Source organism: Ursus arctos, unplaced genomic scaffold (assembly GCF_023065955.2).
Source record: "Ursus arctos isolate Adak ecotype North America unplaced genomic scaffold, UrsArc2.0 scaffold_2, whole genome shotgun sequence".
Lineage (NCBI taxonomy): Eukaryota > Metazoa > Chordata > Mammalia > Carnivora > Ursidae > Ursus > Ursus arctos.
Genome location: NW_026622874.1, coordinates 45,662,290 through 45,677,696, shown reverse-complemented (window position 1 = coordinate 45,677,696; position 15,407 = coordinate 45,662,290). Strand labels below are relative to the sequence as shown.

General features: G+C 34.1%; 1 protein-coding gene across 1 annotated transcript in view; it reads left to right on the top strand.

Annotated features, from left to right (window-relative positions):
* Positions 1-15,407, top strand: part of CDC73 (cell division cycle 73) — a 116,040-nt gene that overhangs the window by 19,023 nt on the left and 81,610 nt on the right. The window contains exons 7-10 of the mRNA XM_026517367.4: positions 3,830-4,046; positions 6,574-6,672; positions 9,284-9,362; positions 11,243-11,307. Coding sequence (XP_026373152.1) covers positions 3,830-4,046; positions 6,574-6,672; positions 9,284-9,362; positions 11,243-11,307 — 460 coding nt within the window. The remainder of the gene's footprint in view (positions 1-3,829; positions 4,047-6,573; positions 6,673-9,283; positions 9,363-11,242; positions 11,308-15,407) is intronic.

The following is a 15,407-nucleotide window of genomic DNA, read 5'->3' as shown; positions in this document are numbered from 1 at the left end:
ACCTGCAAGTGTTATGCTCCCTACTTCATGTATAGTATGGGAACCTTAAAATGGTATACATGTGTTGTAAGCACCAGTATGCATTCTTCTTCTTTAAAGTGTTTTCTTTTTAAAGAGCTTTAAATAATAAGGAAAAAATCTTATGTATTTACAGATACCATTTCCATTGTTCTTCATTTCTTTGTTCAGATCTGTTTATCTGTTTTTATCCTTCTTCCTGAAAGATTTGACATTTTTTTGTGTAAACCTGCTGGTGATTAATTCTTTCAACTTCTGTATTGCTGAAAAGCCTTTATTTTGTCTTTTTTTTTTTTTTAAAGATTTTATTTATTTATTTGACAGAGAGAGACAGCCAGCGAGAGAGGGAACACAAGCAGGGGGAGTGGGAGAGGAAGAAGCAGGCTCCCAGCGGAAGAGCCTGACATGGGGCTCGATCCCAGAATGCTGGGATCACACCCTGAGCCGAAGGCAGACGCTTAACGCCTGTGCCACCCAGGCGCCCCTGTCTTTTTTTTTTTTTTTTTAAGGAATTTTTACTGGATATTAAATTTTAAGTTCCATCTTCTTTTTAGATTTTATTTTTTAGAGAGAGAGAGAAAGCTCTCACGAGCCGGGGGTGGGGCAGAGAGATCTGGAGAAGCAGACTCCTCGGTGAGCAAAGAGCCCAACTCAGGGCTCAATTCCAGGACCCTGGGTTCACGTTCTGAGCTGAAGGCAGATGTTTAACTGACTGAGTCACCCAGCTGCCTCGTAAGTTACATCTTTTTAAGTATAGGTCTTCCTTGACTTAAGATGAGTTACATCCTGATAAACCCATCCTCAGTTGAAAATACCATAAGCCAGAAATGCATTTAATATACCTCACCTACCAAACATCATAACTTAGTGTAGGCTACTTTAAATATGCTTAGAACACTCTCATTAGCCTACAGTTGGGCAATAATAAAGTGTTGAATATCTCATGTAATTTGTTGAATACTGTACCAAAAGTGTAGAATAGAATGGTTGTATGGGTACAGAATGATTTTAAATGTATCAGTTATTTTTCCTGGTGATTGTACAGCTGACTGAGAGCCGTGGCTAGCTGTCACTGCCAGGCGTCATGAGAGAGCATCGTGCCACATACCACTAGCCTGAGAAAAGATCATAATTTGAAGTATGGTTTCTACGGAATGCATACCAGTTTCACACCATTGTGAAGTTGAAAAATTTTAGGTCAAACCATTTTAAGTCAGACCATCTGTACTTTAAAGATGTTATACCATTGCTGTCTCAATTACATTGTTGCTGACGAGAAGTCTGCTGTCATCCTTATTTTCTTAAATTTTTAAATATTTTTAATGAAATGTGTCCTTTTTTCCCTCTGGGTACTTTAAAAGTTTTCTCTATTAAAGGTCTTGAGCTGTTTAATTAGCGCATAACTTGGCCTTTTCTTCATCGTTCTTGTGTTTGAAGTCCATTGAGCTTTTGGAGGGAATTTTTGTGTTCATAATTTTTATTGAATTTAGAAAGTTTTTGGCCTTGTTTCTTAAAATATTTGGGTTCTTTTTTTTCTAGTCACTTGATAGTTTCTGTAGTTGTGTCATTCACTAATATTTTCTTCTGTAATTATATTTGTAATGTATTTGTAGTCTCAAACATTATATTTATCTCTGCAGGTTGGTTAAATATATAGTCCATGTCTCATTTAATTTGTTGAATACGTGGAATAGAGTTATAATTATTTTAATGTCTGTGTTTGCTAATCCTGCATCGGTGTCAATTTATAATTGGTTTTGAGTTAGATTTTTCATTCTGGCTTGTATTTTCCTGCTTCTTGACATGCCTTGTGATGTTTGGATACTAGACATTTTGCATTTTACCATATTGAGTGCTAGGTATTTTTGTATTCTAAATTTTCTTTTGTTTTGGGATATAGTTAAATCACTTGGAAACAGTTTGTTCCTTTTATGTCTTGATTTAAGATTTGTTATTTGAGCAGTGTTCAGTTAGGATAATTATTCCCCACCATTGCCTACACAAAACCATTCTGAGTACTCTACCTAATGCCCTATGGATGTGAGGTTTTCAGTTTGGCTGTGGTAATAGGAACTGTTCTTCACCCTGTGTGAGCTCTGGGCATTGTTCCCTCTAATCCTGTTGGATGGTTTCTATATACCCAGCTTTTGTTTCCTCATACTCTTGTGCTCATCAGTATTCTCCCAGAATACTTGATGGGCATCTTCATTGCAGCTCTTTCTTCTCAGGTACTTAGGCCTATGAATTCCAGCCACCTTGGTTTTGCTGGACTCTCAGCACCAATTCTCAAATCAGGTAATCCACTCAGTTTTGCCTGGATTCTCCTCCCTATGCCATTTTGAAAATTTAAAAGGTGGCAAACTGCAGCATTCATAGGGCTCACTTTATCTGGTTTTCATTTGTCAGAGATCATGGTGTTTCATTGCTTGATACCAGGTATTTAGTAAGCTACTGTTTTATGTATTTTCACTGGTTTATTGGAAGCAGGAGGGTTAATCCAGTCCTTGCTACTTCATTTTAGCTAGAAGTAAAACTCCAGTGATTGAAAGTCCAATTCACATTTGATTATGATTTAGAAAAATATTTGAGTTTGATTTAAGTTACGCTGGTTTGCTTTAGATCTTAAGGAAAAATTGCACAGCATTATATAAAATGAGTCAACTACTAGATGCATATTGAGGATCTGCAGTAAAGTACCTTCATACCTTATATAAATAAGCTAGTATACTATATAATGCTACCATATTTAAACCTGCAAGAATTCCTGTCCTTTTTCCAGATGTTGTTTAAACGTATTTCAAGATTGTCACCTTGTGGTTAGAGTAATAATTTTGTCAACTGTTAAGGTACCCAAACCCTTTTTATTTTTATTTGTTTAAAATATTTTATTTATTTATTTGAGAGAGATAGCATGAGCAGGGAGAGAGGGAGAAGCAGACTCCCTGCTGAGCAGGGAGCCCAGCGTGGGGCTCCATCCCAGGACCATCCCTGGACCCCAGGACAATGACCTGAGCCGAAGGCAGACAGCTTAACTGACTGAGCCACCCAGGCGTCCCTCCCCAAACCCTTTTTAACTCTTTTCCTCATTTTGTAAAAACGACACTAAACTTATCATCTTAACGAAATTTGTACTTTGTGTTAAGTCTTTTTAGTATAGTTCTCAGAATATAGCCCCTGTTTGCTATTTTGAATGTTATTTGAAAATCAGGTAAAGAAAAGAAAAAGAAAACTGCAAAATATGGTTTAATCTTTCAGATAGTAAAAGGAATGTATGTTGTGGCATATAAAAGCCTCTGTCACCTATAAAATGGGTGTGTTATATACATTTTGACATACAGGTTTGAAACTTTGAAATTTCAAGGAAAAGCTAAGCTTTGAATTCTTTACAGAATGAATTTTTCACACATAACCCCCCCCCAAGGGGGGGGTGTGTTTTTGTGTGTTTGTACAGTTTGTGTGGCTAGAGAGGCATTGGCAAATAAAAGTCTGAGAAAATGTTAAGGGAAACAGCTATATTAATGGGTTCTGCCTTTTGCAGGGGGTCGGGGAGATAAACCCAAGTGAAGATTTTTGTTGCATCGATCTTTCTAAGAAGTTACTGATTTGGTTATAGAGTAATATTTCTACATGGACTCTTGATCTTACATGATTATTAAGTACCAAATACATAAGTTTTAGATAAGAAGAAAATCTTAATTATTGCCACTTAAGGTTATTTTTACCAAGAACTTACAAATGTAACAAAATATATTTATGATGCACTCAAGAGATCTTTGCTACGAAAATTTTAAAAAAAGGAAATCGCTTTCAGGTCTTTGTCTGAAGCTATGTCAGTGGAAAAAATTGCTGCAATCAAAGCCAAAATTATGGCTAAGAAAAGATCTACTATCAAGACTGACTTAGATGATGACATAACTGCCCTTAAACAGAGAAGTTTTGTGGATGCTGAGGTAGATGTGACACGAGATATTGTCAGCAGAGAGAGAGTGTGGAGGACACGAACAACTATCTTACAGAGCACAGGAAAGGTAATTAAAGTATTTCAGTCATTCATTAGAGTGAGTATGTGTATCTAATCTGTGATTGGTTATAGAATTGGCTAAAATTTGTTATTAGGAGCAATTTTCAAGTTTTGTCTCTGAAAGATCAGTAATAATGTAGATTTCTAAGTGACTGTATTTGCCATTTAGTGGTTGTTGGTTACCAAAGTAGCTGGTGAAAATGTCTGAATCACAGTGCCCTTGATTTGCACCTCATTTGTAAATCCAACGAATAGCCCAGTTTTCTTGTTGATCAGTTTTTTGTTTTAACCTAATAAGGAGGGAATATTGATGGCTGTTTGGTCATTAATGTCGTTATTAATTTTTTTCCCCACAAAGTAGAAACTTAGGAAAATCAGCAATCATTTATGTGTGTATTTTAGACATTATATCCTGTTGTGTGGATATAGCAATATTTATTTATCTTTATTAATGGCGTTGGGTGGTTTGTTTGTTTTTGTAGCTGTAGGATTGTGGAATTTTTCTCTCCCTTTTTCTCCTTTCCTCCCTCTCTATTCACAGTTACAAGTAATGCATTAAAAAACATCCTTGTACATGTACCTTTGTGCATTTATGTGTATACAACAAAAAGATTAATTCCTAGAAGCAAATTTCTGGTTAAAGGAGATGTGTACTTTAAATTTTGAGAGAAAAAATTTGAAAGATACTGGATGTTCGGTATCTTGATGCATCTCCAAAAGGGTTGCTTTGGTTCTCTTTCCTTTACATATTTTTATCTATTTTTCCCTCACCTGCTAATTTTCTCTTAAACGTCAATTCTCCACTGATGCACGGTTGTTAATATGATGTGGTAAGAGAGTGTGTAGAAGTGTGTGAGGTTACAATGAAAGTGAACTTTAACTTTGGTCAAGGCAGACTGGTTTTCTTTGCAGATTCTCGTCTTAAATTTACTGTGTCATATTAGTAGGAATTGGGTTACTCGAAAAGAGTATATGAAGGAAAGAATTTTTGTCCTTTTGTACTTTGTCATATTTTACAGAGTACTTGAGGTCAAGATTAGGAATCATTTCCCAGAGCTTAGAATTATAGAGAAATCTGAGAATATAAATAAACTTCAGTTTTTGTATTTACAGTAAAGTGATCTGTTGATACTCATTTTCACTGTGTAATATGGCTAATAGTTGAATATTGCAACCTGCTAATGTTCTGCCAGTATTCATTATAATAGCCAAAAAATTTGAATCTTATGGTAAAGGAATAAAACATACGTGCTCTGCTCCATCTTACTTTTAGACCAAACATTAAATTTTCAAAAAACTGAGATGAACAATTTTCTTTGAGCTCTAGGTGGCAGGGTTTTACCATCATTTCAAAAGTTAGTGCTCTAATTTAAGTTAGTGTTGTTGCCATCACAGTATAATTTAAGAATAAATTATGGTTTAAGAATTGCTTGGTAGTTAGGTTTACTTCCGTGAGCATTAACGTTTTTAAAAACCGGAAACAACTGTTTTGACCGATAGTCTTTCTGTATATGATTTTTCTTCTCTGAACACTAAAAAACCTTTTAGGTATTCAGTTCTAATAGATCCTATGATTTTTAGATAGATCTTCATTATTACCAGGGATTATGGCCTTCTTACATTCTAAATTTCTGGAATAAAAGATTCTTGAGAAAAATCAGTATGTTCCTTTATAGTTGTATTATTATTGCAAGCAACCCACATAAAGCAAGCTAATTTTATAATGCCATTAAGAATATACTTTTAAATAAGTTAGTTTTCCTTTTTGAAAAGTTGATTAAAAGAGATCATTAAAAGGAAGATAATAATCACCTGAAATTCTACCACACAAAAATAGCTGATAACATGGATTCTTCTAGATTTAGTGTCTCTCACACAATACTTTATTATTTTTAAAGTATGAGATTTGATTTTCATATATTTTCAGTGATTTTCATAGGATTAAGACTTTGTTTGCATTTGTTACTGTTTTGACTTTTGCACTGCTGGTGCAAAAGCAGTGGTTGATTAACTCCTGGCATCTTGGCATGAATCAAGTTTTTAAAAATACTTCCCAATTTAAAAATCTTTTAAAAGTGTACAATAACTCCTAACAAACAGTATTTTAAAGGTTTCCACATCTCATATAAATTGTAGCAATCTGAGATTAGAACTGGAGTTTATTATACCTAGAAGAAGATATAGTAATTGATTTCTTTGAGAATTAAGCCTCTTGTGACAGCAAATCTCATTTTTATTTCAATAACTTGTTTCTTAGCTACATATTTGAATAGATGCAGAATATGCATACATTTATAACCAATTAAACAGTTTAAGTAAAATAAAAATCAATGAATAACAATGTATTTACAATATTTTGTTTTGGAATCAGTTTTTAAGTAGTAATTCGATTTTTATTTGTGTGTATAGTAAAGAACACCTCAGTGATGTAGTAGGGAAGAATTAATAGGAAGAAAACAGTCTGAAATTGTTTATTAAATAAACTTACTGCCTTGAATACTTAAAGTGGACTAATTAATCCATTTATATTTTAGAATTTTTCCAAGAATATTTTTGCAATTCTTCAGTCTGTAAAAGCTAGAGAAGAAGGGCGTGCACCTGAACAGCGGCCAGCCCCAAATGCAGCACCTGTGGTAAGAATGTTTTACTGCTTATATATTAATTTTAATGAAGATGACTCTTGTTTTTCAGTATTGTAATTTTGAAAACATGTCATCTTCAAGTTTTTAAATCAGTAGCCTTTAAATCTTTTGCTGCTTCAATATTCTTGAAATATGTGAAAATCTTCCCCACAGTGAGATCTCACCTCACAAAAGTTGGGTTGGCTGTTATCAAAAAGACAGGAAGTAAGTGTTGGCAAAGATATGGGGCAAAAGGAACCCTTATGCACTCTTGATGGGAATGCTAATTGGCATAGCCACTAGTGAAAACAGCATTGAAGTTCCTTAAAAAATTAAAAATAGAGCTGTTGTATGAACCAGCAGTTCTACTTCTGGGTATTTATTTGAAGAAAATGAAAACACTAACTTGAAAAGATATGTGCACCTTCATGTTCATTGCAACATTATTTACAATAGCCAAGAAACAGAAACAAGTGTCCATTGATGGATGAATGGATAAAGAAATTGTGGTATATACACACAATGGAATGATGTTCAGCCATAACATATAATGTAATTTTGACTTTTGCAACAACATGGATGGACCTTGAGGGCATTATGCTAAGTGAGGTAGGTTAGAGAAAGACAAATGCCTTGTGATCTCTTTTATATGTGGAATCTAAAAACAAAAAGCTTATAGATACAGGGGACTGATTGGTGGTTGCTAGAGGTGGGGGTAGGTGAGGAGTGTGAGAAATAGGTGAGGCTGGGATGGTGGTTAAAAGATAAACCAACAATAGTAACAACTTAAAAAATGCCAAGCAACCAAAACAGAAAAAAAAAAAAAAAAGTTACTTAAGCAATAATTCTTAGAAACACGCATGGGTTAGAATCTGAAAGGGGTGAATTAGGAAAAGCCCTCTGAGAAGTTGTGTAAAGTAACAGACCTATTCATTCTTGCTTGGGAGAATCATTACCATTGTTAGAGATATAAATCCCTATTACAGCCCATTTTGGGGCTTTTTCTGAAATCTTTGGTATCTGTGACTTCCTGGTGAATGTGTTGTGTTTCTCCTGATCACAGATGATTTGGTTCTTCATTGTACCTTAGTTTTAGCCATTTGGAGAGTTGACTGCCTCACTCATTGAGTTGCCACTTAGGACCTCTCCAAAGTAAATTTCGTGTATGGCATATAGCCTATATTTAAACTAAAATGTGTCCTCCAGTTTTGTTGAAAATCCTTTCAGCTAGTTTCATATGATTCAACAAAGGAAATAAAATTGTTTTTATGTTATATACATTTTTAAAAAATATATTAAAATTTGAAAGAGCACTAATACAGTCTTTGAAATATCTAGTAGTTTTGCTTGTTCATAAAATCATTGGTATTTAATTCTTAAGAGGTAATGGACTTTTATTGGTATTTAGGTTAATACTTCGAGTTGACTTTCCAGTAGGTACTTAAGTGCCTACTATTGTCAGGCAGTGTGCTGACAAAAATACAAGAGATACCTGCACTCCTCGAGCTTAAAGTCTTGTAAGACATAGAGATGAGTAAAAAAAAGTAGTGAAACAAATATTGTGATGGTAAAACACAGGGTGCTTATAATTATGAATTGGTTGATTTGAATAGCATTTGGTAGGAAACTTATGTCAGATCTTAAAACAGTTGAACCATTATCCTTGTGATAGAGGTTTTTTTTTTTTTTTTTGTATTTCTATAATCATTAAGATACATAAAAATTTTAATTTCGGCATTTAACTATAGTGTATACCTAGTGAGCATCTTGAATTAACCATCTTTTATCTCGATTAATACTTAGGGTAGCATCCTGTTGTAACAAAATGAAAAGTACTTTAGTCTTTCTGAATACCATGAATTTCCCAAGTAATTTAGGGAATATTCTTTAAATATGCTTTTTTAGATTATTATAGACTGAATTTTTTTTTAAGAAATTTTTTTAAAGATTTTATTTATTTGACAGAGCACGAGAAGAGGGAGAAGCAGGGAGCCCAATGTGGGGCTCAATTCCAGGACCCTGGGGTCATGATCAGAGTTAAAGGCAGATGCTTAACTGACCGAGCCACCCAGGTGTCCCTAGACTGAATTTTAGATAAAGTATTTGTGAATTAAGCTTACATCATTAGATTGACAACTTATTCTAAGTATCTTCACAAATAACACCTTTATTAGCTTCAGTCTTATCTTACACATTTAAGTATTAATAACAGTTTGGAGAATAATTTTGTTAAAAGGCTCTAAAATGTCAGTTCAGTAAACTTTGAATTAAGTTTTTTTGTTAAAAGCAATTCATAATTGAGTTTTATTATTTCATGAAGAAATTTAATCAGAATGAAATTATTAAGCACACCTATTTTATTTCTGCAGTTTGTAAGAGTTTTGCATTTTGCCTTGATACAAGTTTATTTGGAGTCCATTGCCCTTGTCCCTGATAGCAATGATAATTTTCTACCAGTAAACAGTATCTTGAAAATAAGAATCAAATGACTCCCCACTTCTGTCTTATTGGCTATTTTAAGAAAAAAATCTTAGAAAATAATATACTTATCATGGCTTTTATTCTGAGTTTTAAGTAACAATTTAAAATATTAACATGTAACTCATAATTAATTTTTCTACAGGATCCCACATTGCGTACCAAACAGCCTATCCCAGCTGCCTACAACAGATACGACCAGGAAAGATTCAAAGGAAAAGAAGGCAAGTTACTTAATTATTATATTCCCTTTACTTTGGTGGTGCTAAATGTGAGAGGTAGTGTAGCCTGATGTTCACAAGCAGGTGTTGGCAAACATCTGCAGGCCAAATCTGGTCCAACACATATTATGAATAAACTTTTGCTAGAACACAGTGGCATTCATTTTTGTATTATCTGTGGTTCCTTGGTGTTGTGATAGCAGTGTTAAGTTGTGACAGAGATTGTCGGGCCTGCAGAACCTTAAAATACTATCTGGTCTTTTACAGAATACATTTACCAACCCTTGGGGCGCCTGGGTAGCTCAGTCGGTTAAGTGTCTGACTCTTGATTTCAGCTCAGGGCATGATCTCAGGGTTGTGAGATTGAACCCTGCGTTGGGCTCCACAATAGGTGTGGAGCCTGCTTGGGATTCTCTCTCTCCCTCTGCCTCTCATCCCCATCATGCTCGATTGCACAGTCTTTGTCTCTCTCTCAAAAAAAAAATTGCCAACCCCTGGTTAACTGCATGGATTATGGATCCAGATTGCCTGTATCACAGTTACTTTTTGTGTGAATTTTGATAAATTAACTGCATTCTGTTTTAATTTCCTCTTGCGTTTCATTGCAATACTGATAATAGTTTTAGTATCTATCTTTTAGTTTCATTGTGGGGATTAAACTAGTTAATGAAGTGTTTGAATAGTGACTGGTATATAATCTATCTATAAATATTTCCTATTATTAATATTCTGCCTCTCAGAAGTTCAGACTGGAGATTCTATATATAAAATCATGTTTCTGAAATTATAAATGTATACATTGAGATCTTGGGAAGCATAGATTTTAGAAACTGTGAGGGCTTATTTTGGCATAGCCTACGTGGTATACTGGCTAATGCAGTAGTGAACCATTTCCATGTTATTGTGGTGGTTAGTGAAGTGGCACTAATGTCATTGTAATATCTCTTGGGATCTTCATTTATCTTGATTTGTGGGGAAAAAATGAGGTAGAAGCAACTGGAAGTTTAACTTTTACGATTTTTTTTCTGCTTAATCTGAAATCTCTATTTAAGCTTCATTAAAGGATATATTACTTCTATACAGTGAATTTTGTGTGGTGACTTCATTTACTGGTTAAAGGCATGTACTGTGACTACATGCTGTAGAAATACAGTGGTTCATTCTTTTATTTACTGAGGTGTTTTTCTTGTGGAACAAATTATGTAAAGTAGGGTTTGGCAAATTATAGCTCACGGACCAAATCCAGTCTTCTGTGGGCCAAATCAGGCCATGCCCATTTGTTTACGTATTTGTTTATCTTACTTTTGCACTGTACCTGCAAAATCAGTAGTTGTGATAGAGACATATAGCTTGCAATGTGTAAAATATTTAATGTATTTGTATTAATGTAATATGCCTTTATAGAAAGGCATATTGAAATTTTCTCCTGGATCCTTTATCACTATTCACAGCATTGCTTTTCTACAAATAATGTAACATATGCCTATGATTATAATTTTGAAACACAGCTTTTTATATTTTAAGGCTTTTAGTGCTACTGTAATTGAGTATTAGAGGTAAATAATTTAGAAGTTATAAAGTATTTTATTCAGTCTAATTTTTGATATTCCCAAAATATCCAGACTTTTGAACACAATTGTAGAAATAGTCTTAACCAACTTCTACACAAAGGCTTTGCTGGCGTGTATTGAATATATTTTTGGGACTAGTATCCCTTTTAAGGTTTTTATCTTCATATATATGTAATTTAATTTTCTATGTATAGTACGTTTGATGCTTTGCTATACTATTAAACTGTCAGATTATAACACAGATTATTACTTTAGGTTTGTTATTGATCATGAAATACATAAAATCTAATTGCAAACCCCCTTTCTTTGTAGAAACGGAGGGCTTCAAAATCGACACTATGGGCACGTACCACGGTATGACACTGAAATCTGTAACGGTAAGTCACTTTGACTGCAGAGGTTCTTTTGTTTCAGGCGCTTTATGTGAGTAGCGGATGTTGAAGAAAATCTTTGTTCTCCGTTATTTTCTATTTCAAACGTTTATCTTTAATGACTAATGGTGCTGATAGATCTGTACGGTGATTATTTGATTTATGGATATCCTTTTTTTGGTTTAGCTGAGTTGGGTGTGTTTAAATAAAAGCTGTTTTGATTAATTTACAAGTAGGATGGATGCTACCTGGTTAGTAGGTTGGTTAGAGTATTTAATGCCAGTGAAGATTTACAAGGTCTAATTTAGGAGAATTATTTTCCATAGTATCTTATGTTCTTTAAAATGTTATGCCTTATGCTCTTTAAAAAAACAGATTGTAATGGTTGGTGCAATATTTACAAAGTGCATACTTGCCAGAACCAGGCACTTAGATGTCCACAATTACAAGCCTTTGGCTCACTTTTGGCAGACTTTCCTTTATACTTTTTTAACATACTAAAAATGATTATTTCTGGATGTTCTGACCAGGCCCCTATTCAACACTTAATTTTTATTTAGTCAGTGATAGATAGAATTTGGTAATGTAGAGCAGGAATTCTGTTAACCTTATTTTGAGTATTTATATTACAGATTATTAATATACTTTAAAATACTATGTATATGTATTAGAGTACCTATATATTTTAAAGCTAATACCAAACTTACTTTGTCTTTGTTTACGAATCATCAGATCTTTGAGGACTCAATATGACATGGAATCATCATATATTTGCTGTGATTTCTCAGAATTAAAATATATCTTGTCATGCTTTTCCAGAGCATATAGCAAATAAATGTGGAGAATCTGATACTAAAAGTTGACCTTTTTTTTTTTCCCCTGGACTTCAAATTGGAATTGAGTATTAGATATTTTGCTAATACACTTGTTTTTAACTTGTCATCAGATTTGTTTTGTATGATTGAAATTGAATGTGAACTCATTAATTCATTTAACAAGTACTTATTGAGCGCTTGTGGCAGACCCTGATCCAGTTGCTGGGACTATAGATATAAATAAGACAGACAGGGCTTCTGTAGAGAGAGTAGTCAGAGGGGCCTCTCTGAGCAGGTGACTGTTGAGCACAGACCTTGCAGAAAAGCATTCTATGAAAGACTGCTCAAGGGTCAAGACTGAGGCCCAGTGAGTAACAGCATGAGGCCAGTATCTCCGCAGCGTAGAGAATGAGGGAAAGGTGGTAAAAGATGAGATACACTTATCTTACTAGATTTGTCTAGTTCTTCCTGATTTCAAGATGTAGCTCATGGCCGTAAGATTAAATTTTTAAAAGATTCATTTATTGACATTTTCTTGAGAATAGAACTTGCTTATTGGCTATTCCCTAAGTGAGTTAATCGTGGAACTGCGGTTGTTATACTTAGGTAACCATCAGAGGGAGTTTTTTGTGGTTGTGGTCATTGTTGTTTTAACTTTTGTCTCATCTGAAATGCCATGAAATTGGTTTCATTGCTGAGCTTCTGTTCAAATAGTAAAATCAGTGATAGTTTTTATAGTGATGCTTTTTACAGAACAGTTTTTCTAAAATCCAAGGACAGCTTCTTAATTAGAGTAATACGGCTCTGCTTCCTCATTAGACTTGGCTTCTAAATATACTTACAAGAGAGGAGAATTTAAACAAATTTATGTTGTTTGTTTTTACAGAGATAATCACATAAAGACATTGTGTGGGAATGCAACAGAAAGACTAAATATGGTCAAATTGTTGGTACTTTCCATATTTTAATGCCCCGTTTGAATATCTTTACCGTTTGTGACCTGATTCATTTTAGCAGTTGTTAGAGAATACATGCAGAAGTTTGAACTTGAAAGCTTTGAAGTTGCTATGATGATTGTTTCTTTTACGTGAATCTCAAGCTTACGCTTCCAGTGTAATGTTTTTTTCTTTGGAATTATTACCTATTTATGAGCTTTTGAGTTTCACCAACTTTGTCTTATTTTCCAATGAGGATTTCTCTTGTGATACCCAGCCAGACACGCAAAAGCAGTTAAATATATGTTAAAGGCTTTGTTGCACAGATGTGACTTCCTTTCTAGTTTACATATGAGCTCATTTTAGGTACCACTGTTTTTCAGGGTTTTGGCATGTTCAGTTGATCTACATAGTTATTAAAATTATCAGTCTATATTAGGACGGGTCTATATATCTTTTAAATGCAAGACACCGGAGTCCTTTTAGATACAAAATTCAGTTAATCAAGTTGTGCAGATGGCTAGAAAATTTTTATGTAATTTATTTTTTTGTCTGAATTTGTTATAGAGAAAGCATGTGTTTTGAGAGTATTTCGTAAGAATCATAAGTTATTGAAATTTATAAAAAATTAAGGCTCTGGCAGGGTATTAGATAATATTTTTTAATGAAGATAATAATTTATACAAATTCATTATATGAATAGAAGCCCAGGTATCTTTAAAGTTACAAGTTTGTATACTTGAGTCTGGTTAACTTTTGACTTAGGCCAAGAAGTACAGTAGCTTAAGACATGGATGTTGGAGTTGCTCAAGGGCTTTTCCGAGTTGGTAGACTTACCCCAAAATATGTTAGTTGGGTTGTATATTGTTTAAGAAATACTAGATTAAACAGATTTTGTGGTACAGAATATATGAATATCTAAATTGGAATACAGTCGTATACGCTCTTTTTCCCAGGCTTGTTTGCCCCTAGTGTTTGCCCCTTTTCTCCCTCCTTTTGAGAACACTGGGAAGAACTAGAATTGTGTAGAACCAGTTTAAGTGAAACTATCTTAGTAGTTATGGGTTGGGACTAGAAACCATTTAGTATAGGGAACATCAGAATGTATTTGCATGGATTCCTTTTGTGAAAGGAGCCATCTTAGACTAAGTAAATGCAGTTGACAGTGCTTTTCGTTATATAGAAAAGAAGAGGAGATGATCAAGACTTTTCTATGTTGGCAAAGAACTTATCTGTGGTTCCACTGGAGAAGGAATAAAAAGATATGATCACAGTTCACTCTTGTTATTTGTGACAATTTGATAATTGAATTGAGAACTACTTCATTCTAACCTCCCAATCTAGCTTATTAATGCTCAGGTAGGAAGGTCACATACTCTAGCCTCTATTCATTCTTTTCTTGGTTCTTACTGAGTATCACTGACTCTTAATTACCTTGCTGTCTTCATTTTAGAGGAAACATTTTACACTCTGAAATTGTGCAGATCAAAAGCTTTCCTTTAAGATTGTTCTTTGAGTTGACTCTAATGGAATTGTAGTTTTTATAATAAGCCTTTTTTGGGGAACCATTTTCCTAGTAGTAGGTACAGTTGGGTAGATATTCAGTATCCACATTAGAGTTGTAATCGCCATCAGCTTTCACTATTTAGTAAAATCCAGAATCTCAATCTCTCAACATAAAGTTATATTCTTAAGAAGGAACACATTTATTAGTAACCTCCAGCTCCCCTGTTTTACAAAGTTTTCTTCATTCTCATTCGGTTATTAATTAACTTGTTCATCTTTGCTTGGAGTGTTAATGAAAGTGCTCTAGTAACAGCAGTGCTGTAGAGTGTTAATGGAAGTGCTCTAGTAACAGTAATGCTGTAGAATTGTGTCTAGTGTCTAGGCTAGCAGAGGATGGAGACAGTTGATTAAGACTTTCTTACTAAACACTCTTCTTTCCTTCCCTTATTTTCCTTCAGTAAATATTTTTTGAGTGCTTATTGTAATAGTTATTGTGTAGATTTTAAGGGTGCCTGTGGGAAAATTTCTTCCCAGAGTTAGATGCAGCCTGTTTATAAATACTAGTGCACTGACATCATATGCCTCTCTTAGCATACTTCTGGGATCATTCATTGTGCCAATCTAAATGTGGTCCCACATATGTTTTATTAGGCATCCACTGTCATTCAAAATTTTATTTTATGCACTAAGATTTAAAAATAAAAGTATGTCACAAAAACGGTCTGGATTTTCAGCTTCTTTTGAAAAGCTGTCTGGCATGACTGGGTACCGGGTCTATAGTCTAGTGTATTTAGAGTCACACTAATCCAAACAATGACTACCTTTAGATGGGATGTTTTCTTTAGGTTGC